Raw genomic sequence first — 21,329 nt, 5'->3', positions numbered from 1 at the left:
CGGAGCCTCTACCTCGGAGGGAGTCTGTGGGTGACAACGTGCAAGGAAGCTGCTGTTAAAGGCTGGGGGAGTACGCAAATGCTGGGCTTGATCCAGCAAGGCAGCTTTCTCCTACAAGGAAAGCCAGCAGCAAGCAGCCATCCTTGGGACGTTTCTCCTTCACCAGGGGTGGCACCCAAACCACCCATTGCCAGCCTGAGAAGGGCGCTCTGGCAATTGCCCTACGAAAATGGCTCCCTTGGGACCTTGACCAACTCCCCGGAGAAGCCCCAGAAGCAGCAACGAGAGTTCCTGGCAGCCCGTCTTCCCTCTCCCAGGGGGGCAGACCAGCTGATCCAGATGCTGGCTTGGTCTCCCCTCTAACAGGTCTGCTCTCCTTTCCAAAGAAGGCTGAGAATGGCCTCGCATTTACCTGTTACCCCTTGCCATATTAGTGAAAAAAGAGGAAAATGCAGAACTGCAAGGGGATCCCAGAAGGCGGGGAGGTATTTTGGACAGACCACAGAGAACCCTCAGTCCACCAGCTGCACAGGGCTTATGCTCTGAACTTAGAAAACGGTTTGCCGGAGCCACCAAACAGAACTGCTACAGAGAAAATCCCATGCTTGGCAAAGCAACCCCTGCTTTTTGAGTAAGAGTCCATGGCATCTGTGCGCCAGGAGCACTCCTCCCCAAACAGAAGAACAAATGAAGCACGATCCTCAGCGACCCGCAAAGCCTCCTTTATTGGCCCCTTCCTTCCTTCCTTCCTTCCCTCCCTCCCTTCCCCCCCCCCCATCAGGGGTATTTGGTGTCATATATGATCTTGGACGAGGCTGCTCGGTCCCTTTCATCCTCAGTTGTCAGATTGAGTGAATGTGACATCTTGAACTGGATCATTGTGACGAGAGCAAACTCTTCAGGGTCCAGAAAGCTCATGCTGGCCTCTGCAAGGGAAGAAACAAGGACTTCATGGCCACGGTTACCACGTGGTAGGATCCTACCAGGGCAAAAGAGTTTGACCTGGCGCTGTGGCCCTTCCCCCAACAGCCAAAGGGGCCAGGGAGGGCATGTCAGAAGATCAACGGGAGCCGCCTCCAGAGCAAGGTGCTGAACATGGGCAGTGGCAAGTTTTGCCAGGAGAAAGCCCATCACGTTTGGCTGGCAAGGCGACTTGGTGCCAATCAACAGAGAAGCATTGGTGTGCTGAGGAACTAGGCAGTGCCAGCAGTTCCAAAGGGCCCAATGTTGCTTTTTTTAATAGGCTGGCAGGCTGTCTTGGCGTCCTTGCCACTAAACCCAAGAATGCGCCCATTCAGATCATATTGCATCCATCAACTTGAGTGCCTCACCCTGAGTTTACCAGCAGTGTAGCTGAAGTCTACACATGTACAAAAGAAAATGAAGCCTGTCAGCTCGGGTTTAACGAAGTCCCTCCCCATAAGCAACTGGCACTATCATTACACAAAAGTGCTATGCTTGGACCAGGTAACTTAGATTTATAAACTCTGTTTTTAGTGAAGTGTGGGCATCTATGGGTCCCATTCCCATAATATTTATTGTGTATAAATTCTGGAATATAGAATATTCTATATATATTCTGTATACCCTGGACAAAACTAGCATCATATTTAACCACTGCATGGGATTCTGGTATAAAAAATAGTAGATGCGTACCATGGCCTGGGAATATATGTGGAGGTAATGCCAGGCACCGTGACACTGAGGAGTTCGCAGGGAAGGCGTTTCACAGGCTGGTAAGTCAGTTTCTCACACACTTTTAATTGAAATCTGTTTTGCGCCCATAATTAATGAATGCTCAGTGTGTTGGGTGTAAAAGCTCTACAAGCCTGCCCCCCGGCATGGACACGCCTTGGAGGAACATTGCATGCATACCTGGTGTCTGTCCCAGGAAGCAATGCGTGTTTACTCCTGTAAGTATTTGCCTTTAACAAAACTTGTGAGGATCACGCTCGCTTTCAGCTCCACTTCCTTGGAAATCTCTCATGGATATTGGCCCTGGGGCATTTACATTTGCATTTATGTCTGGGGAAACAGTACCAGGCTGGTAAAACCTGAGGGAGATGGTCTGAAGAAGACTTCTCTGAAAGCAAGTTTTAGCTGAAGGATGCTCCGGCAAGAGGTGATCTACAACTGTGGGGCCTTCCCACATGCTTCTAACCTAACTCACCAGTGCAGGCGGGGACGCAAAATGAGCAATTATTCCAAGTAGTCATCTGCTGGCAGTCTTCCACACATGTCTGCACTGGGACACCACAAACTGCGACAAGGTAAACCACACGGCCACCTTAGTGGAGGTCACGTTTCCACTCATGCTCATACTCTTTGCTCTGAGGCAGCCTAGAGAAATCTGGGAACTGGAGTTTTGAAAGAGAGTTGCCAGCCTCTACTTTTTCCAGACAAACTGATAGAAATAGATAATATCTACCCATCTTTCTGGATGTATTTTTGATGGGACCGAGGGCGGAAAGAAGAGCAGAACATTATTTCAAACAGGACTCAACACCAACGTTTACACCGTTGTCTGATTAGCAGACATAAGATATGCGAGGACAAAGAACCAAAGAACAACCTCCTTTGAGGTTTGTGGTTGCACCTGCTGGGGACCATAGGTATTACAACCATTGGGAGTCCCAAAAGACCAGGTCAGGGATGCATCGTCATGGAGCAAATCCATCTGTGTGGTTGTTATGAGTCAAAGACAACTTGATGGCACATAATCAATCAGTCTTGCAATTCAACGCATCTGAAGGACGGCAGGTTGCAGAAGGCTGCCTAGCTCCACCAACTGGCAAGCCCGCATCCCTTCCACTGAGCCTTTTCTTCCCTGCAACAGTATGGGCTCCCAACAGGGAAACTATTTTTATGTTTATTTGTACCATATAGAGCACTTAAGGCACTTTATTACAATGTAAATTCCTAGAGGCATCAGAAAGCAGAAAACAATGGAGAAAAGAAGCAAAGTATGGAAGGATTTAAATCCTGTGGCAGGAAAAAAATGGTCTCAGACTGAGTTTACATCAGGGCACTTTCAAGTCCTGTCAGAAAAGGAAAGCCGCCTTTTTCTCCACAGGATCCTGTGAACAGAATTGTCTCAGAGACCTGGCAGAAACCAGCTGGGCCACCTGCTGCTTCTGCAGCTACAGCCATTCTTTTTCTGCTGGGAAGTTGCTCCAGACAGGCCAGATTGTTTCAGGAATCTGGAACATGCAGACTTTGGGGCAAGGAGAAACATCGGAGTCGGACATGGCAGCCACCCCTCCACCACCACCACCACCCCAGATTACTGAGCCTCTGCTGGCCTCCAACAGAGACTCTACAGGTTGTCTGCCACCCCGCTCCCTTACCTTTCTCTGCCGTTGTCTCAAATTTGCCACTGCAATCACAGGCTGGCTGGGGTGAGTGTGCCAAGGTCCTGCGGCAGGCCAGGCCGCTGAACCCTTCCGCACAAACTGAAAGAAAGCAGAGCCCAGGCATGATGGGCGAGCATGTCAAGACCTAAGCCCCACTTCTGGAAAACTCTGAGATGATTGTGACAACTGCGGGAACCAGCGTCGGATGTGATCTGTTATACTTTTTTTTTTCCAGATGACTCTCAAGCAGCCAGAAATCTCTGAAGCTGATGAGAGCCAGAGGAGAACTGCAAAATGGCAGAGGAAGGGCAAGGAGATCGGTCCTTACACCTTTTAAGACCGACTACCTGAAACAGCTCTTCAGCCTTTCCTAGATTTCTGATATACCAAAACCCAGTTGGTGAAGCTTTTAACACCAGTTTATATTAGGAAATATTACAGCCAGGTTAAATACCAGGGTATCTGCCGAGGCTTAGAGGCTCAGGAGCACACCAGGGAAGGAGAATTCCCCCCTTAGCCAAAGCCAGGATGCTCTGGGGCAAGTTGTCCCCTAGCAGACGGCAAATCTGTCTGTGTGCAGGGGGTGCTAGTTACAGCGTCCCAAGGAACCATGATACTTCAGTAGGGCCTGGGGATCAGAATCCTGTCTTGCGCAACATATACAACCACAACCTGAGCGAGAAGCCCATAAGCAGGACGCCTCCCTTCCCAGCCGAAAGAGGAGACATGTGCCTTTGCGCATGGAGGTTCCTTTTGAACCCCTAGAGCCATTGCTGGCTCTGGCCTCTTGAAGGAGACTCGAAAAAGCCCCTTCCTCTGCCCCTTGGGTGCCCAGCCACACACTTACTGGTCCAGACATGAAGCACTGAGTCTGCCCTGGAGATGACATCATCCTTGCTGCTGAGCAAATAGAAGCCTGACCTTGTCTCGAGGACAGCCACACACACCGGACGCTCCAGCAGGCACTCCCGCTTGGCTTCCTCCAAGGTCTCAGCGGAGGGGTACAGCAGGGATGGCTCTCCAGCCACGCTGTGGCCAGTCCATTGATCAAACCACTCTGTGGCTGGAAAGGAAAGGAAGACCAGAGAGCTCAAACCAGCCAACTCAAGGAACACTTCAAAATTATTCATCGTGCATATAAAAACTTAGTTACAAAGCTGCTTTTCAAAGCTAAGAAGAAATGCCTAAAGTGGCTCACAAAACATAAATGCAGTTCTTGGAAACCACAATCCAAAGAAAAAAAGAAGCTTAGCAGAAGATCCAAAGTTTAGGAAGAAGGAAAGGTGAAGTTATCATTTCTTGCGGGCTCCAGCCTTCCCATTTGATAACATCCACCTCTAATTCTCCAGAATCCCCTCTGGGGTTTCCTGCAGGCACTAAGCAGGAAGAGAGACCTGAGAGGGCCCAGAAGTCGAGAGACAGCCTTCCTCTAGGAGCCCCCGGGATCTGCCCCCTTGGAAACAAACCGTCGGTCCCTGTATAATCACAGGGTTCTACCACAGCAGCCTGGGGGGGCAACAGGACCCTGGAAAGGCCCACTGGAGACTTGGTTGAGCAGCCTATCGAGGGCAGCACCTCCAGGTCACAACAAGCACGTCCACCGCTGCTCCCCAAACTGGGCAAATGCAGCAAAGCTAAGAGGGAACACAGGAAGGAAGCTGATGCCTGTCTGGAGAACCGGCCAACCTCCTGCCCCGCCCCCTGGAGGCCCCCCCAGGAAAGGAAAGGAAGGGGGCCGCTCCTTTCAATGGCTACCAGCCACCGACTCTCACCTTCGTGGCATTTGCACAGGAAAGGCCTCTCCTCCACACAGCTGGCATCGCTCAGAAGTCCGGTTGCCGAGTCAAACCACACACAGTCCTTCAGCCCCCCGTTTGCTGTGTCATCTCGCAAGTATCTTTTCCATCCAAAAGGGCAAAAGGGTCACACGTGGGTTTCCCCCAGCCGGCAATGCCCCTTTACGGAGTGGGCATCAGCTGGCCACATGTGGTGGGAGGCAGCCAGCTGGCCTGAAGCAATGCCCTTTGGCCACCAGAAAAGTCCAGCCAAGTCTCTTACGGTCCGGCCACCAAGATGAACCCCACAGCTCCCCCCCCCCCTTCAACTCCCTCCCTGCACCCTCCCAGCTATGTCTTGCCTTCTAATTGCTGCTCTGGCAACAGCAGCAGGCGGGAGGGTTCAAAGCCCTTGTAATGGCAGTGGGGGGGCGGCTGGAGGGGCTTCCAGGGCTGCAGGAGAGGGCCTGGGCTTCATCTCATCCCTGATCGGGGTTGGTGGGCTGCCCCGAGCCTGGCAGACACTCCCTATTAAGCCAGGCGGGCTATGGTGCCATTCGAGACAGGGGGGAGAGGTACCTCGTCATGTGCTTGGGGGCCCATCCGGCTGCAGGGAAGTCATTTTGGGGGGGAAGCGGCACCGAGCACACCCGTCCCACAGCCACTCACTGTGCTACCGGCTTGCTGAGGGGCTCCCGGGCTGTCCAGCGGAAGACCGACTCCTCCTCCCGATCATTCAAGCCTGTCCAGAACGAGCCTTGGAAGCGTGAGCGGACCCAGTCCTGGATGGAAGAAAAGGGGCCTACAGTCTAACCCAGGCTCACAGAGCTCTCCCAGGAGCAGAAGCGCCCTTCCTCCCCCGCACTCCCACGATCCCCCCGGACCAAAATAGAGCAACTGGCCCAAAGTGGGGAGCTTCAAGGCTGGTTCTTCACACACGAAGAAGGGGAAACGCTTCCTGAAGCACAAGAGGACAAAGGGCGCTTCATTTCCTCGGCAGGAGCCTTGCCTGTGCAGCGAGAGGGCGCTGGCTCCCGCTTGCCATCCACCTGCTGAAATCACAGCAGCCCTGCTCCCAGTCAGCAGTCAGGAGACTCCCCTGTGCCCGGCGTGGGAAGGAGGTTTAGGCCTGGAGCATACCATCTCCCAAAGTGAGGCCAGGAACAGCAGCTCTGTCTTTCGGAACCGCCGGCAAGCCTCTCGGGCCTTTGGCCACGTGGCAGCAGAGGAAGGGTCCCAGAAGTAGCAGCTGCCGTTCCAGTGACTCCAGCCAGGCTCCGTTGGACAGGAACTCCGAGGTGCTGAGGCAGAGAGGTGAGATGCCATCCCAGAAGGGGTACAAGCGAAGGAGATACCCACGAGGCCCAGAGGGTGCCTGCCAAACCAATGTTTCAGCCCCCATATGCATCCCTCATTTCCCAAATCAGGACTGATGGGTCAGCATCCATGCCAAAAGACGTGCAGCTTGTCATCTTCCCTACCCAGGAAGCTGGCTGCACCCGGGGGTGTCAGACAGATGCTGTTGCTGCAGGACCCCCCGCCGGGCTGAGGGAGATCCTGGCTACCCTGACCTCACCACGGCCCGGCAAGCCACTTACCCCAGATCCCTTCGCACACCCAGGGCTTGAGGTGGGAGCATGGGGAGGCTGCCAAATCCTGGTCTCCCGTGTGACGAATCTCCAAGCAGCCTCCGGTCACAAGCGGCACATCAGGGAGCCTATGGGGGAAGCAAGGCGGGTTGCACACGGTTGGGATCTCCTGGGGATCGAACGGTCAATGTCCGGACCAGGGAGGCTGTGCCTTCCGGCAGGTGCCATTCCAGAGAGAAGTTGACTGGGGGTCGGGCTGGCAGGAAACAGCAAACCCGGCAAACGAGTGGACGCCGCGACCTGGCTTTTCTCTCTGTTCATCGTCAGCTGGAAGAAGGGATTCAGGGGACCAGGGCCGGCTACTCCAGAGTTTGGGGATGAGCCCAAGGGTCCGGAGGAAGGGTCTAGAGTGAGGGGCAGAGCACTGTGGAGAAGCCCCAGCTTCCGACTTCCACAGGACGATCAAAATGGTGACCAACTTTTCCCAAGGGGCACTTCCTACTCCAAGGTGCTCACCAAGGTGGAGAGGGACTGTCTGCTTGGCCTCCTCCCCATCTCCATGCTCCACCTTCATCTGCACCACTCAGCCCTGTCCAGCTGCCCCTCTGCACCATGGCTGCCACCCAGGCCTGTGAGGGAAAAGGGGTCTTGCTCACGCTCAAGCCTTCAGCAGCCCCGTGGGTCTGAATCAAGCAGGAAGGAAGGAAGGTCTGTCTTGCCAAGGAAGGGCCCTGTCCTCCTCCCTCAGAGACTGAGGAGCTTGGGGGCCCCACAGGGCCCTCCGTGGGAATGCTTGCAGCAAGCATCTGCCTCTCCAGGGGCTGGCACAGAGGGGGAGGAAAAGCAGGCCTGAGCTTCGGGTAGCCATCCTGCTGTCACCCAAAAGGATCAAGGGGGCAGACAACCTTGTTAAAAGCAACTTGCCTTGCTTGCCTTTATGCTTTCCCTGCTTGTTTATATATAAGTATCTTGTTGTATTTAGACTTTTAACCTGAGCTGACAGATGAACTAAAACAATAGACGCAAGCATTCCAAAATTAGCATTAGCCATGTAGCCAAGAGGATGCAGCTTGAGCAGAGAATGCCCAGCAGGTCTCTCTTGGGCTGAGAAAGCATCTCCTTCCCCGGCAAAGATCCCCCACTATTAAAGAGAGAGCCAAACGTTCTCGCCTTTTCCTTGGGACTACTCAGAACCAGGAGGTCCACGTTTTCACCATAAGCCTGGCAGGCAGCTTTTGCCTCTTGCCAGCTCTTGCTGCTCCGTTCCTCCACGTAATAGCAGTGGCCGCCCCAGAACCACCAGCCAGGATCCCTTGGACATCTGGAATGCACCAGGCCTAAGAAGAACACCGATGGGAAAATGCACTAGCTCTGCCAGCTGGGCAGTGCTCCAATCTCCCTGCCCCTGCTGCTTCCTTACTCAGGGTTAAGCGTCTGGTAGCCCAGGGCCAGGACCTCCAACTTTGCAGGTGGTGCCTAATGCCCCGGGGTCACTGGTTAGGTTTTCACAATCACAATCAACTCTTGCTTTCAAAATCAGTCTTTTGGGAGAATTTCAGGGGCACCTAAAGGTAGTAACTCTCTGCAGCGGATACTTGAGGGCAGCGCCTCCCCTCCAGAATGTTTTGATGATGATGTAAAGTAACCACAAAACAAAACCGTGCACTTTACCATGAAGACACGAAGGGCTGAAGCGATCCATGCAGCTCAGGAGGCCGTCACACTGGCCCGTCAGCGGGTTGTACGTGCGTGTGCCCAGGCAAGGAGAGCAGCGCCTCTGGCAGCGCCTTCCGCAGAACCCTGGGGAACAAGCTGCGAGCAGAGGCGGCATTGGGAAGGCTGTCACTTCCCTCCAAAGGAGGCTGCGCTTCTTCTAAAGAGCCAGCCTTGTTATCATTGCTGCTACTGGCTCCTGCAGAACCACGGTTTGTTCTACGGATTCTGAGGCAGAGGCCATACAGGGTTCACAACTCAGATTAATACACGAAACCCTGCCAGCCTCGAACGGCCCTCCCTCTAATGAAGAACACCCTTCCAAACCAGCCAGCAGGCTTTGGAGCCGCCCCTGTGCCTGGCCATTATGGGAACAGGGAGGCTGCGTTGGGCGGCCCAACTGTCAAGTGTGATCAACCAATGCAAATTTTACAGTCTTCACAAGGAGGGTTTATCGGCCACGGTGTGAAAGGAAGGCCATGTTTGGGTGGCAGCTTGCCTCTGAAGACCCCACGCTGAGAGCCAAAAACAAGGAAGTCTACTTCTCGCTCCCGGGCCTGTCTGTGGGCTTCCGGAGAGCATCTGAGCAGCCAAGGTTGGAATCGAGGGACCGGGGTGACCAGCCTCTGACCCACCAGGACTCTTCTCTGCAGCACTGTGGGTTAAGGGGGGCGGGAAGCCCAGACAGCCCTGAAATGCCAGCAGAGGGAAGCCCCTCACTCCTGCCTTTCAAGACAGGCAGGCACTGACCTGCCTTCACGAAGAGGAGAGCCCCCGAGCCAGGGCTGTCCACCAGCACTGTCCCGGCCACTGTGTAAGTTGCTCCTTTCAGGCTCAGCAGCCCCGTGCAGCGCTCCTTCTGCAGGTAGCAGGCATCCTCGGCTTCCTGCAGCGATGCGTGCCTCTGCCCGGGAGTGGTATTCTGGGGGGAAATCAGCAACTTCTCCCTAAATGAAGGCAGCTCCACATCTGTAGGAAAAGAGTGCGAAAGATTGAAGCAACTTCTGCCTTTGCAACCAAAGAAAGCTCAGGACCCCAAGTTTGGACACAGCCTCCGCACAACAGCATGAGCGCTGCTGCTCACAAGGTTTCAGAGCGGCACAAAGCTTGGGCACATCTCAAAGGTCTCTCTCTCTCCTTTGTTTTTTCCACATCAACCACAACTGGATGTGAAATAACAGTGGGCGAGAGGCTCAAAAATAACCAAAGAAGAAAAGGAGAGAATGCGTACAAGAGGAGGCTGAGCCACAGTACCCGGTAGCCATGAGGGCAAAGGGCTGCCTCAGGTGTTCCAGGCTCTTGGCCTCTCTAATTATCAGCTGCTTGGGGAGCACACCTCCTGGGTTGGTTGGGGCTTCCCACTGGGGCATTGGGTTAGCCGCAAGAGGAAGCCAGATGCTGGGCTACATAGCCTGTGGAGGCTAAATTCAGCCCAAGTTCCTCTGAATAAAAAATTTTCTGAAGACACTCCAGTAAAACTAAGCTGTAAAACTAATGTGTAAAATGTTCTATCCTTGCCAAACACTATTCCGCATAGGAAGGAAGCTCAGAGGAAGCAGCTCACCTCCTGGTGATTTTACAGTAAAGCATCTGTGTGTGAAAACTGGTGCCCACCTCCCGTTCTCATCCCCCAGGCTGGCGCTTGTCGGGTTGTGGGGACAACAACAACCCTACCTTCGTCTCGCTGACAAGCCCAAAGCGAACCACTTGGCTGTTGAAAACCTCTCCTTCCATCTGCAGAAAGATCAGCTGGGATCTGAGAGAGAGAGCGAGGAGAGCTTGACAGATTATGCATTTCACATCCTAAAGGCTCCAGATAGGCAAGAAATCCTTGCAAGAATTCTTTAGGTGGAGCAATCTTATTGTGCCTATTTCACAGGTAGGGCTCAAAGCACCAAAGAGGAGATGACAACTCCAAAGGATGTGAGGAAGATCCAGCAGCCCCTCCAGGAAGGCCCCTCACCTTGCTTGGGGGTTGAACCTTCCGCACCATGCTGCCCAGATACCTCTGGCAAACGGCATTGGCTTCAACCTGGCTACTGTAGCGCTCGTAAGACCAGCAACTTCCTCGCTCAAAAATCCAAACATCGAGCGGGAGGCACTTCAGGGAGGCAACGACACCTGGAAGAAGAGGATTAACTGTGATGGGAGATACAAAGTGGTTACGCAGGAGTCCCTAAATGGGAGCTGGGGCAAAAATCTGAGCTAGACGTCACCTGTCTGGAAGATCTCCCACTTTATGCCCCAAGCCATCCTCCTTCCTCCAGACTTGGCCCTTGGGGCTGGGCCCCTTGCCTGTCTTTCTGGGCCCAAGGGAGAGGGCCCTGCTGCAAAGAAGGGGCACCGATGAGGAGCAGGGGTGGCCATGAGGCCACCCCCAGCTGCACCAGGACAGCACCAGCGCCAGACCCAGCTGTGCCCAGCCCAGCGTCTCGTGCTGAGCTGCAGGAGATGCCAAGCTAGAGCTAAAGAAGCCTCCGGGCCAGACAGACCAGTCCCAGGTTATGCGCCCCCCGGTTCACATACCTGAAGCCTCTCGGTAATAGAGAAAGCCATCGCAGAGGCCCGTCAGCGGGTTGCAGCTCAAGCTGGGCTCACACCGAAGACACATCGATTGGCAGTCCTGCCCAGAGTAGCCAGGGGAGCATCTTGTTTTGACATGCACAGCCGCCGCAGCCGCCCCTCCAGGATCCTCCAGGGTGACAAAGCGCCTCCCCACCATAAGGTGATGGCCTGCCACAGTGCTGACCACGACATTGCAGCCCTTGCCCAGTGCACTGCACTGCTGCTTAGCAGCCTGCAGCGAAGGAAAGCTCAGATCTGCAGACTTGGTGCCATCAAAGGACTTCCCTGGGAATGTCATGTATAAATCTGGAGGGGGAGATCACAACATGACAGTCAGAGGAACAAAGGCAGCAAAGCAAGGGAGGTTCAGAGAATGCATCGGCTGACCAGCAGACAAAGGCAAATATTGTCCACAGCCAGAGGCTGAGGCTTCGTCCCAGGCACCACTTACAACACCAGTGGAACAGCCAGTTCTGCCTCCCGCTCCACGTTGCTAGCTTGGTCTCCTCCCTGGCCATGGTCTATGCGTCCTGCCCTCTTCCTCCCCTTTTCTCCACTTCAAAACACCCAACAGCCACAAAACCCCACGGGCGAGGAAGAGAGCCTGCAGCTTTTCTCCTGCCACAAGAGGGCTGGGTTCCTCTAAGTATCATCTGTGTGGAAAAGCTGTTCGCCTCACTGCAGAACTGGGGGATGGAGAGCAGAGCCATCTCTTCCCCACCAGCCCCTCTTGCTCTTACCACTTTGGCGTGGGGCCTGGCAGACCCACCGGTGAGGCCTGTGGCATGGCTCAGCCTTCAGGAAGCCAGAGGTCAGGGCAAGCATGCAGACCGCCATGCTGGAAGGCCCCGGGGAGAACATGAAGCTACAGTGAGAAGGAATTAGACAACGAGGAGGAGATGTGGAAGAAAACAGTTAGCTCCACAACATGTTTAGCTGGGTCAGAGAAGATTCTAGGGGCTGTATATACCCAACATGCTAAGTTTGGATAATCTTGGCTATTTTGCTGGTGGAGTAGAATGTTTGCAATCCATTTGCTGCATTTTTGGTCCAAACCAAAGTAACCCATTTTTGTGCTCTACTACTTGTCCTCTAGATATTCAAATGCTGTGATGTATCCCTATCCCCAAAGATCAGAATCGTGCAAGCCATGGTATTCCCTGTGACACTCTACGGAAGCGAAAGTTGGACTTTAAAGAAGCAGGGTAGGAAGAGTATTGACACCTTTGAACTTTGATGTTGAAGAAGACTCCTGAGAATATAGTGGACAGTCAAGAAAACAAACCAATGGATCATTGAACAAATCAACCCAGAGTTCTCCCTCGAGGCACAAATGACCAGGCTCAAATGACCCTACTTCAGTCATATTATGGGAAGACCCAGCTCTCTGGAGACGGCTCTGATGCTGGGAAAGGTGGAAGGAGAGAGAAGAGGACAACCAGAAGCAAAGTGGAAAGGCTCGGTTACAGGGGTGAGCAGTGCACCATTGGGAGACTTGAAAGAACAGGTTAGGGATAGATCATCTTGGAGAAAATCTATCTACGTGGCCACTAGGAGTCAAAAACACCTTGATGGCACATAATCAATCAGCCTGTCCTCTACTTGGCATCACTTTATCACTTTTCTGTTACTTTATTAATTTAACATTGTTGTTGGCATTATGGTATTATTATTGTCATTGTTATTTGCTTTATATGTTGTCCTGAGAGCTCAGGGACAGAGCAAGATAAATTCAGTAAATCGATACACTGTGCTTTGCAGAAGGAGTCTTGAGACCTGCTTCCCAGGGAGGAGCGAAGGGCTGCGGCCTTAACACGGAGGGCAGACCTTCCGCTACGTAGTCAGAGGGGAGCCTCAGGGGTGGGAAGGCATCTTACCGGCGCAAGGCTTGGTTGAATTGCGACCCATCAGCCCAGCTCCACAGATCTCTCCCATTGCCATGCAGACCAGTCCAGATGCTCCCCGGCAACTCCCCCTGCAGCCAGATCTGGGATGCACACACAGAGACAGCGCATCCTGTACTCTGTGATGGGATTCACTGCCAACTGGCTATTGGTTCACACAGCTGGAGGTGAAAGAGACAAGCCAAGCCCGCAGACTGCCTGTGGCTGCTAGTCCAACCACCCAAATTCCTGGCAGCAGCTCCGCAACGTACCAGCCTCAGGGAAGGAAGGGCCCTCATCTCCTGCCATCTTGGGAGCTTCCCAGAGAAAGCTGTGGGACAGGGGGGGCCCTGGGCCGCCTTCTTTCTAGAAGCACCTGTCCCCAAGCTCAACACTCGGCACTCACGAGGTCCTGTGGGCTGTTCAGCGAGAGCAGGCTCCCCCCATGGAACCTCTGGCAGAACCTCTGAGCCCGGCTCCACTCCAGAGCAGCATCCAACACGAAGAAGAGGCATTTGTCCTTCCAAGACCTCCAGCCCCTGGAGTGGGGGCAGTGCACATCTGGGTGAGAGAAGAGCAGGCCAGGACAGTGCTATGAGTGCAGCTGCCTTCCTTCTACCCAGGACCGTGGTGTAGACTTGATGGCACAAGCGAGTAGCCCCAATCCTTGCAGAGCTTGAGGGGTCCTGGAAAATGCATCCAATTCACCCCAGCTTTCTCTCTCCATCACAGGGTTCTTTGGGGCATCAAAGGAGGCAGAGGGAAGACAGAGAGCCTCCCGGGCAACAGGAAAAGCAGGACCAGGTGCTTCTGTAAAAGACATACCCCAATCCAGAAAAAAGTACAAAGCTTGTGGAGTGCATTTCCCCAGATTCAGCTTGGAATGCATGACGTCTTGAAACAAGCAGAGCCCCGAGTGCAGATTCTGCAGACGCAGGTCCGGCAGGAGGCGGAAGGTGCTCCCAGGATCAGGGGAACAGTCCGAGCTGCTCAGTGCAGAGAAGCCATCAGGGGCAACCTGCACAGTGCAAAGAGTGGTTTACGTGCTGATGGAGCTGGACATGATTTGTGCACTTATGGAAGCTGTAACTTAGAACTGGTTTTTCAAATTAGCTTAGCGCATTTGGCTCATGAATCCAGTAGTACTTTTCTGAAGGGCTCGGGAGTGCCAGCACCCTTACTATAGCCTTCAGACTTATCTAGGGTGTGCGGGGACAAAAAAGATGAACCCTAAATGAAATATAGAGTTAAAAATCAAAATCAGCCACCACCACTGACCAGAAGACAGGCAGGAGGGTCTGCGACGTTGCGGAGTCGACCGTTCAGCTGCAGTCCCCAGAAGGCACGTGTGGTGCACTGGCCGGACAGGGGCCCGGTGTGGAGGACGGGCCGCTCTGAGTCTGTGCAGAGAACCAAAGCCTTCCCTCTGAGTCGGAGGAGGCCAAACCACACAAAAGCACGTGCTGGGGGAGAGAGGAAGAAAGGAGAAGCAAAATGCTCCAGTTTGCAATTTATTTCCAAAGGCACCAGACTGAACTTAACCCTCGCCTCTGGAAAGCTCTGAAAGCTGACAATGAGCCGCAGCAACAAAGAAACCCCCACTGCCTCAGTCACCACGGGGCTCATTCCCAGGCCAAGGGACCTTGTTGAACAGGGGTTGGACTAGGCACTAGGCAGGAGCCCAAGACAAATGCAGCAAAGAAGGAAGTGAGGAAGGAGATACCAGTGGTTGGGAAGTGACCCAGTGCACGTATGTCGCCCATTTCTCTTGTGGACAGAGGCAGCAGCTCAGCCAGACTTTCACTAGCAAAGGGATACGAACAAAGAGGCCAGCTGGCATGTGCAAAGGATGAGTGAGAAAGCAGGAGCAGCCGAGGACCCTGCAGCTGGATCACACCCAACCCAGCCCATCTAGATGCCCCAGCAGAAGCTCCCCCATCAGGGCAGCCATAGTTGGCACGCACCCACCCAACCCCTTGGAATCCTACCCCGGAGCTTCACCTGGCTCTTCGCTGGGAGGGCTGATCTGCACGCTTGGAGGCTTCTTCGTAACCAGCTGGTTCCAGCTCACCACGTTCCCGGGGAACTTCCACCTGGTCCTCAAGGCTGCCAGTTGTTTCACTGAAAACTCAGAAAGGGCCTGGTCCCACAGATTCATCTCATTCAGATCACCTACATAGAAGCTGGTCCCTGCAAGGCAACCCTTGTTAGCAAAACCCTTGTCTCATGCAATAAATAAACAAATAAAAGTGAAAACAGGCAGGCAGGCAGGCAGGCAGGCAGGTGGGATGCTTCTCTCCCTTGGATACAGGCCTGGGGGGGGAGGGCACTTGAGTGCAGGCCATTCCTTAAACTCCTGCACTGATGGTGGCACTGATGCAGCTCTCCCACGGATGCCGCTTCTCCCCAAGAGACACAGCAAGACTCACCTCTGGGGCCCACCTGCAGCTGCCCCACGCTCAGCTGTCCTCCCAGGGACAGCCCCTTCCACAGGAAGCTGCTGCTCTCAGAAACATCTGGCTCCCAGGTCTCGCCATCCACAAAGACCTCGAAGGGAGGGATGCCCAGAGAGCTGGAGACAGAAACAGCCACGTGGTGCCAAGATCCATCCAGAAGGGAGACCCGGGTGCCCCTGAACAGCACAGCCCTGCAAGGAGAGTCACAGCAGGAGGTGGGAAAAGCACCTCGATGCCGCCCGTCGCCCTCCAACATTGCTAATTCAAAGGCAAGGCCATGTGGCTGCAGTTGAGAGGGTGGCCCTTTGGCTGTCAGAGGAATGTGCTCCGTGTTCGTCGTGGCCACAGGTAGGGACAGTAGATGGCAAAACCCTGCCTGCCTCACCCCTTGATGTGGAATTCCAGTCCAGAAGGGGAGAGAAGGAAGAGGGCAAACTCTGCCTGCTGCCGCCACGCCAAGGAGTAGCTGACCACACACATCCGAGGCGAGTCCAGGAAGGTGCTTCGAATCCACAGCCCGATGGTGAAATTGCCCAGGTAGCGGTGGATGGCATTCACCAGCTGCAGGCTGCTCCCGTAGGGGAAGTGCAAGTCAGAGGAGAGCCGATACTCTGGAAGGAGAGGCCAGGAGGTGAAGGCATCCCACGGGTGGCCACAGAAACTCCACGCCTCTTCAAGTCGCTCAGAAAAGCCACAACCATAAAACTTCAATCCTGTTTCTTCCTCAGAACTGCTCTGATTTGGAGACATGCATCCTTGATCAAAGACGCAGAGCCACAGGACTGAAAGGGAACCTCTTGCCTTAGCAGTGGCCTCATGAACTCTGGCGTGTCGCCAGTAGCTTGGCTGTCACAGCAGAGCTTCCTCTGCGAGCAGAGCAGAATGGCCCCCAAGCTTCCCTGAGAAGCAGCAGGCCCATTCTCAGGGCCCGCTCCCAGCAGAGTGGGCATCAGGATTGGCCAGGCCAGGCTAGGCCAGGCCTGCCACCCACAAGGGCACTGGGTGGGCTCCCTTGCTGTGCCTGATGTTGGCTTGCTGGACCAACCTACCTAGGGAAGCATTGGCTACGGTCACTCCGCTTATCTGCAAGGAGCTGACATTTGCAAGGAAGACATCTTGGCTGTCAGACAGCCGGAAGTGCTCCTGGTGGTTGAAGAAGCATGCAAAGCCATCGGGGTAGGTGACGAAGCTCCACGTGTTGAGTCCGGGGGAAAAGGGTGCATGAGGGTAATTCCTGCGCACCAAAAATCTGCCCTGCTCAGTAAAGATGCTGCCATGCATGTGGGTGGCATTGTACTCAAAGATGATCCAGAAAAGGGTGCCATTAGGATGAAAGCAGGTCAAAGCCAGGGAGCAGGTGGCATGGTCAGACAAAGAGAACGTGACATCAGCTGTGGCATAAATATCCATCCCACCCAGGAGGGGAAACCGCACAGACTCCGGAGGGTCACAGAAATCTGCCAACAAAGAACAGAATGAATTAGGCCACCTTCAAATAAATCCAGGAAAAACAACCTACAGAGGGAATTCACAGCTGGATTCTGAAATAATATTCGAATCACCTCTTGAAGAGGATGTGAGGCTCCCAGTCCCTGAAAAGGTATGGCTTTTCTAGAGCGGCTCAATTGTTATCAGGGAGAAAGGATTTAGGTAAAAGTAAATTCAACAGACCAGAGGCATAATCTAGCCTACAGGGCTGTTCGCACACAAGAATTCTCTTAGCTTCATGAATCACAGCTTCATGGCTTTGTGGGAGCCACCACCGTTGTTCCACAACAAGACATGGGTACACTCTTATTCTACAGGCTTTCACACTGTCCTGGTTATTTAGAAGCCATCAGCTTGAGGACTATTAGAAAAGGCCAGCATGGATGTGGATCTCCCTGGCATTTCCACCTGGATTCATTGCACTCACCATATTGGAGCTGGCAGATGAAACCAGTGACCTCGGCTGCAGGACGCACACTGCAAGGTCTGGTCTTCCATGTCCCGTGTTGCTCGACATCCAGGGGCTGAAGACTAAGCACTGCACACTGGTCCCGCCCTGTCGACGGGGCTGAAGGGAGAGGGACCGGTGGAATGCTGGAGTCAGTGGGCCTCCCACACTTCCCATACACTCTGCAGCTGGTGCCAACTTTATCCCACATTTACTTATTTTTAGCCATTCTTACAAATAGGATTAAAACCTTTTTCCAGTCTCTATGTTAACATAAAATAAAAACATCATGAAATGCCACTTGAAAAAGTGTGATCTTAACTACATCCCTGTAATGTAAAAAACCCTCTCCGTTCATTGTCATTTTAACATTTTAATGGTGTGACGGGAAAGTTCTAAAATCTTTTAATGGGGTCATAGGTTGTAACACAATCCCTCTGTAATACTCTAATACTGTTTTCATTAAAACAGCACGATAATATTATAGAAGTGCTGTAACACGATAATGCTTTTTTGTTCTGCCCTTTATTTGTTCATTTTAAATTATAACCAGAAACTGCTCTTGAAAAAGAGGAAACGTCAAGACAAATGATGAACACCCAAGAAGATCTCAGCCGTGCCACGGAGTTCATACAAAGCAGGGGCCCAGGAAGTACCTGAGTGCCATCGGAGGTAGGTAGGGGGGGAGGAATCACTCCACTTCCACAGGGCTCCCAAGCGCAGGCCAATCCACATGTGCCAGCCATCCTCAGGAAAGGCATCTGGAGGACATTGGGCAGAAGCAGCAGGGATGAGTCCTTGATAGCCTGGAGAGCACTGACCACCTACGTCTTTCTCAGGGCCTGTCTGACTTCTCCACAAAATGTTCACAGGGTGGATATATACTCTTAGAAGAGCAAAAGCAGAAAACTGAAGGAGAGGGGATGGCTGAGTCTTAAAATTCCAACCTCTTTTTCAAGAACTAGGTTGCTTTCGATCAGCCTATGCAACTTAGAAGACTGACCTTGACAGGCCAAATTAGAAATCTAAACAAAGCCCCTGGGGAAGTGCCGAATCTCTTACTTGAGAGAAAATCATTCTCCTCTTCATCGTGGACAATTGCTAAGTTACCCCCAAGTTCCTGGCAGAAAGACTGGGCCTCTCTCCACGACCTTTGTTCCCGGAAGGATGGGAAATGGAAGGCATAGCAGTGAGAGCGGAAATGCGCTTTTCTCATGGTGCTGGAAAAGGCATCTGGACAAGAGAGAGAAAGGGACTACAGCTCCAAAAAAGGAACCAGTTTCACATCAAGGGAAAGAAATCTAGCAATACCTTCTATTCTGGAAAGAGTAAATGAATTCTTCATGTTCAGGGCACTCCATGACCATGTAGCAGTAATGTGGGAACCGCAACAGGAAGCATCTCTTGCTTTCGTGTCCCGATGGTGAGTTCCCCTAAGATTGTCTAGTGTGTGTAACAGACGTGGACTGAGTGAAGTTAACTTGGATTCAGGAGGGGTCCAATGATGCCTTTCTCTTCATTTCCACAGTGTATACACCCCTAATTCAATTTTATTTCCCATAGTATCTATTGTGCGTTATTGCTCCCCCTGGGTTTTGAGGTTGGGAGAGAAAAAGAGAGCCAGAAGGAATGTTTTACTTGCCATACCTTTTATAGGCATCTCACAGATAAATGAGGTGCTGGCGTCACAGTCCCAGTCTCTCCACTGCCCAGCGTAGATGCCCACAAGCTGCACACAGAGGTCCTTCCTGGGGTGGCCCTGGAGCCAGTAGCTAGTGAAATTGAAGCATCCAAAACCTAGGCATGAGCTGGAGGAGGGGTGCCTTTCCCAAGGCTGCATTCAGGATGCCATGCGAAAAGAGCTTCACTGGATGTTCTAGGGCATGGACACCACCTTGGGAGGCCTTCCCCAGCCAGAGGGTGGTGGGAGATGGAAGGCAGATTTGCCTCTCCCACCAATTTGCCTCCTAGCCTCCTCTGCACGTACCTGTGTGTGCTTTGCATACGTCAACCAAACACTCCCTTCTCTTGAGACACGCACCAGCCACACACCACATTCCGTCCTCCCTCACCTATACCAACTCTGTGATATCGGGGTGCCATCCACCCAGGTGAGCTGAGCCTCTTGCCATGCCAGCCCGATCCAAAAGTACGACGTGTGACCCCTGGCACCTTCTGTAAGGTCCCTCAGGAACATCTGTGCCAAGGCAAGTTTCAGAGGGAAGGCTGAGACCATAGCAGCATTTCCTCCAGTTGCGGCCCTCACAAGCTTTCTAGAACATTGCCAGGGTCGCAACAGCTTCACATCAAAAAGCAGATGGGCTAAAGCCCATTCACAATCTAACTCCTACCTATGGCTGGCGCAGCTGCTGCCTTATCTGTGACCAGGCTGGCTTGAGGGCAGCTGGGCCCAAGCCAAGCCCTCCTGCTCCTTTTCCAATCCCCAGAAGAGTACAGATGGCGAAAACCACCTCTTACTTGCTTGCTGTAATCCTTGATGACCACTAAATCTGCTTTTTGGCCCTGACAGAAGATTCTGGCCTCCTTCCAGGAGAGAGCAGGAGCAGCTCGGAGATAGAGGCAGAGTTCATCTCTGTAGGGGATCCATCTTGGGGGGCACAACCCCAGCCCTGCGTGGAGAAATAGTGAGGGTGCATCTTGGAGTGGTATTTCTGTGGCTCCCGCTTTTGTCCTGCAGTATTTAGTTCCACTCAATCCTACAACAGCTCCTGAATCTCAGACATATTAGGTCAAGGTCCAACCTCCCCAAGAAGTGCCATCAATCATAGGGTATGCCGGATGGGTGACTTGGCACGCAGATGATTGTCCTCCTAAGCACCAAGATGATAGCAAGGAATATCCCAGTTTGCATATGTTCAAGATTAAATAAAGTATCCTCTCACCAGAACTTATGCAGAGCAATGCCAATGGCCCCCAGACTACCTTCCAGGGCGATTCTGCTCTGCCCATTTCAGCTAGTCCTAAAATCAGAGGAAAGCCATCGTTGTTCTTCAGCAGCGTCTGGGATGTGAAAACGCCACCCTGTGGACCCATTTCCAGCCTTGATAAAGCCAAGCTTTGCTCCCACTTGAGCACTACTATGCTGTTCAATCACACAGTAATGCAGCACATCTGGAACCACCGTCAGCAAAAGGAGGACCAATGTTTGAATGGGCCTAGGACCCCCACCTCAGAAACTGCTATAGGGGCCCAGAGACATCTGCCCTGATGGCTGCCCAGAGCCAGCTGGCAAAGGAGCTGCTCCAGCAACCTCTAGAAAGTGCAGACGCTACAGGAGTCTCGCCAGTGGCCCCCATCTGCCCTGGAAGAGCAGGGATGGATGGAGATGCGCGAAATGTGGGGTTCCCTCAGCCGGCCAGCCAAGGGAGGCCACGATCGAGAGCCGTCTGCTTCAGTCAGGGCAGACCACGGCAGACAGGAGATCTTAAAGGCAGGGGGCACGTGAGGGCAGGCCCAGGGAAGAGACAGCAGGCTTATCTCATAAGTGCCCCTCAGCCCGGGTGGGAGAAAACATTTCAGTTGTTCAAACAGACTTTGCCTTCCTGAACTCCCGAAAAACGAGGGTTGTCCTTTCCTAATGCTGGCGTCACCCCCGCCCAACTGGGTGTGAGCAGCTCTTGAGTTCTTCATCTTGCCCAGCCACCTGGGCCTTGACAGGACAGACCCAAATTTGGCCCCAGCAAATGGAGAGGAGCTGCTACCCGGTGGGGCCAGACAACCCAGGCAGGACCGGTCCCCACGCCTTGACCCAGAGGAGCTTTTCCTCCGTCCAGCAAGGGATGAGGGGTCCCGCCACAAAGCCGGGCCTCTCCCCGGGGAGCACATCTCTGGGCATTTGCAGACACCCTCCACACATCAATTGGCACAGCAGGAGCATCAATTCCCCTGGGTCTGCTCCTCCCGCACTTCACCCCCTGCTTCTCTGCAACTTGGCTCGAGAGCTCCCAGGGACCCCTTCGCGCCTGGGCTCCTTCGCCCTCCAGGCCCACCTGGCCGCCGCCAACTCGAGGCAGGCTTCTCTGGCAAGGCGCCTCCCAC

The 21,329-nt window shown here is 53.4% G+C and overlaps 1 protein-coding gene across 6 annotated transcripts; it reads right to left on the bottom strand.

Moving 5' to 3' along the window:
* Window positions 1-586: 586 nt before the first annotated feature.
* Window positions 587-20,273, bottom strand: LOC134506037 (uncharacterized). Of its 6 annotated transcripts, XM_063316017.1 has the most exons (31): window positions 20,174-20,261; window positions 19,749-19,900; window positions 19,343-19,467; window positions 18,918-19,042; window positions 18,333-18,503; window positions 17,927-18,031; window positions 17,250-17,390; window positions 16,384-16,791; window positions 15,720-15,945; window positions 15,308-15,525; window positions 14,880-15,068; window positions 14,157-14,341; window positions 13,704-13,896; window positions 13,285-13,439; window positions 12,873-12,982; window positions 11,736-11,860; window positions 10,957-11,301; window positions 10,394-10,551; window positions 10,105-10,186; window positions 9,181-9,399; window positions 8,389-8,529; window positions 7,888-8,054; window positions 7,234-7,346; window positions 6,727-6,845; window positions 6,269-6,429; window positions 5,798-5,910; window positions 5,126-5,250; window positions 4,201-4,416; window positions 3,348-3,452; window positions 2,171-2,260; window positions 587-926 (listed from the first exon to the last, which is right to left on the bottom strand). In XM_063316017.1, exons 1-31 carry the CDS (start codon window positions 20,238-20,240, stop codon window positions 778-780), a joined length of 4,998 nt encoding a protein of 1,665 aa, XP_063172087.1. In that variant the 5' UTR covers window positions 20,241-20,261; the 3' UTR covers window positions 587-777. The 6 variants fall into 6 exon arrangements, 5 of the variants coding, with proteins under 5 accessions (XP_063172087.1, XP_063172088.1, XP_063172091.1 ...); XM_063316018.1 differs by lacking the exons at window positions 19,749-19,900; window positions 20,174-20,261 and adding an exon at window positions 19,622-19,676; XR_010068769.1 differs by lacking the exons at window positions 587-926; window positions 2,171-2,260; window positions 3,348-3,452; window positions 4,201-4,416 and having other exon boundaries at window positions 5,191-5,250; window positions 6,269-6,503; window positions 20,174-20,272.
* Window positions 20,274-21,329: the final 1,056 nt, after the last annotated feature.

The sequence above is a fragment of the Candoia aspera genome, chromosome 16 (assembly GCF_035149785.1).
Source record: "Candoia aspera isolate rCanAsp1 chromosome 16, rCanAsp1.hap2, whole genome shotgun sequence".
Lineage (NCBI taxonomy): Eukaryota > Metazoa > Chordata > Lepidosauria > Squamata > Boidae > Candoia > Candoia aspera.
This window is presented reverse-complemented; position numbering and strand designations above follow the sequence as displayed.

Excerpts from the sequence above, each read along its gene's own strand:
- LOC134506037 (XM_063316017.1), bottom strand. The coding sequence starts at position 20,240 with ATGGGCAGAGCAGAATCGCCCTGGAAGGTAGTCTGGGGGCCATTGGCA. Across the intron at positions 19,043-19,342 it reads ATATCACAGAGTTGGTATAG|CTACTGGCTCCAGGGCCACC; the intron begins GTGAGGGAGGAC and ends CAATTTCACTAG. Across the intron at positions 18,032-18,332 it reads GGAGAATGATTTTCTCTCAA|ATGCCTTTCCTGAGGATGGC; the intron begins GTAAGAGATTCG and ends AATGTCCTCCAG.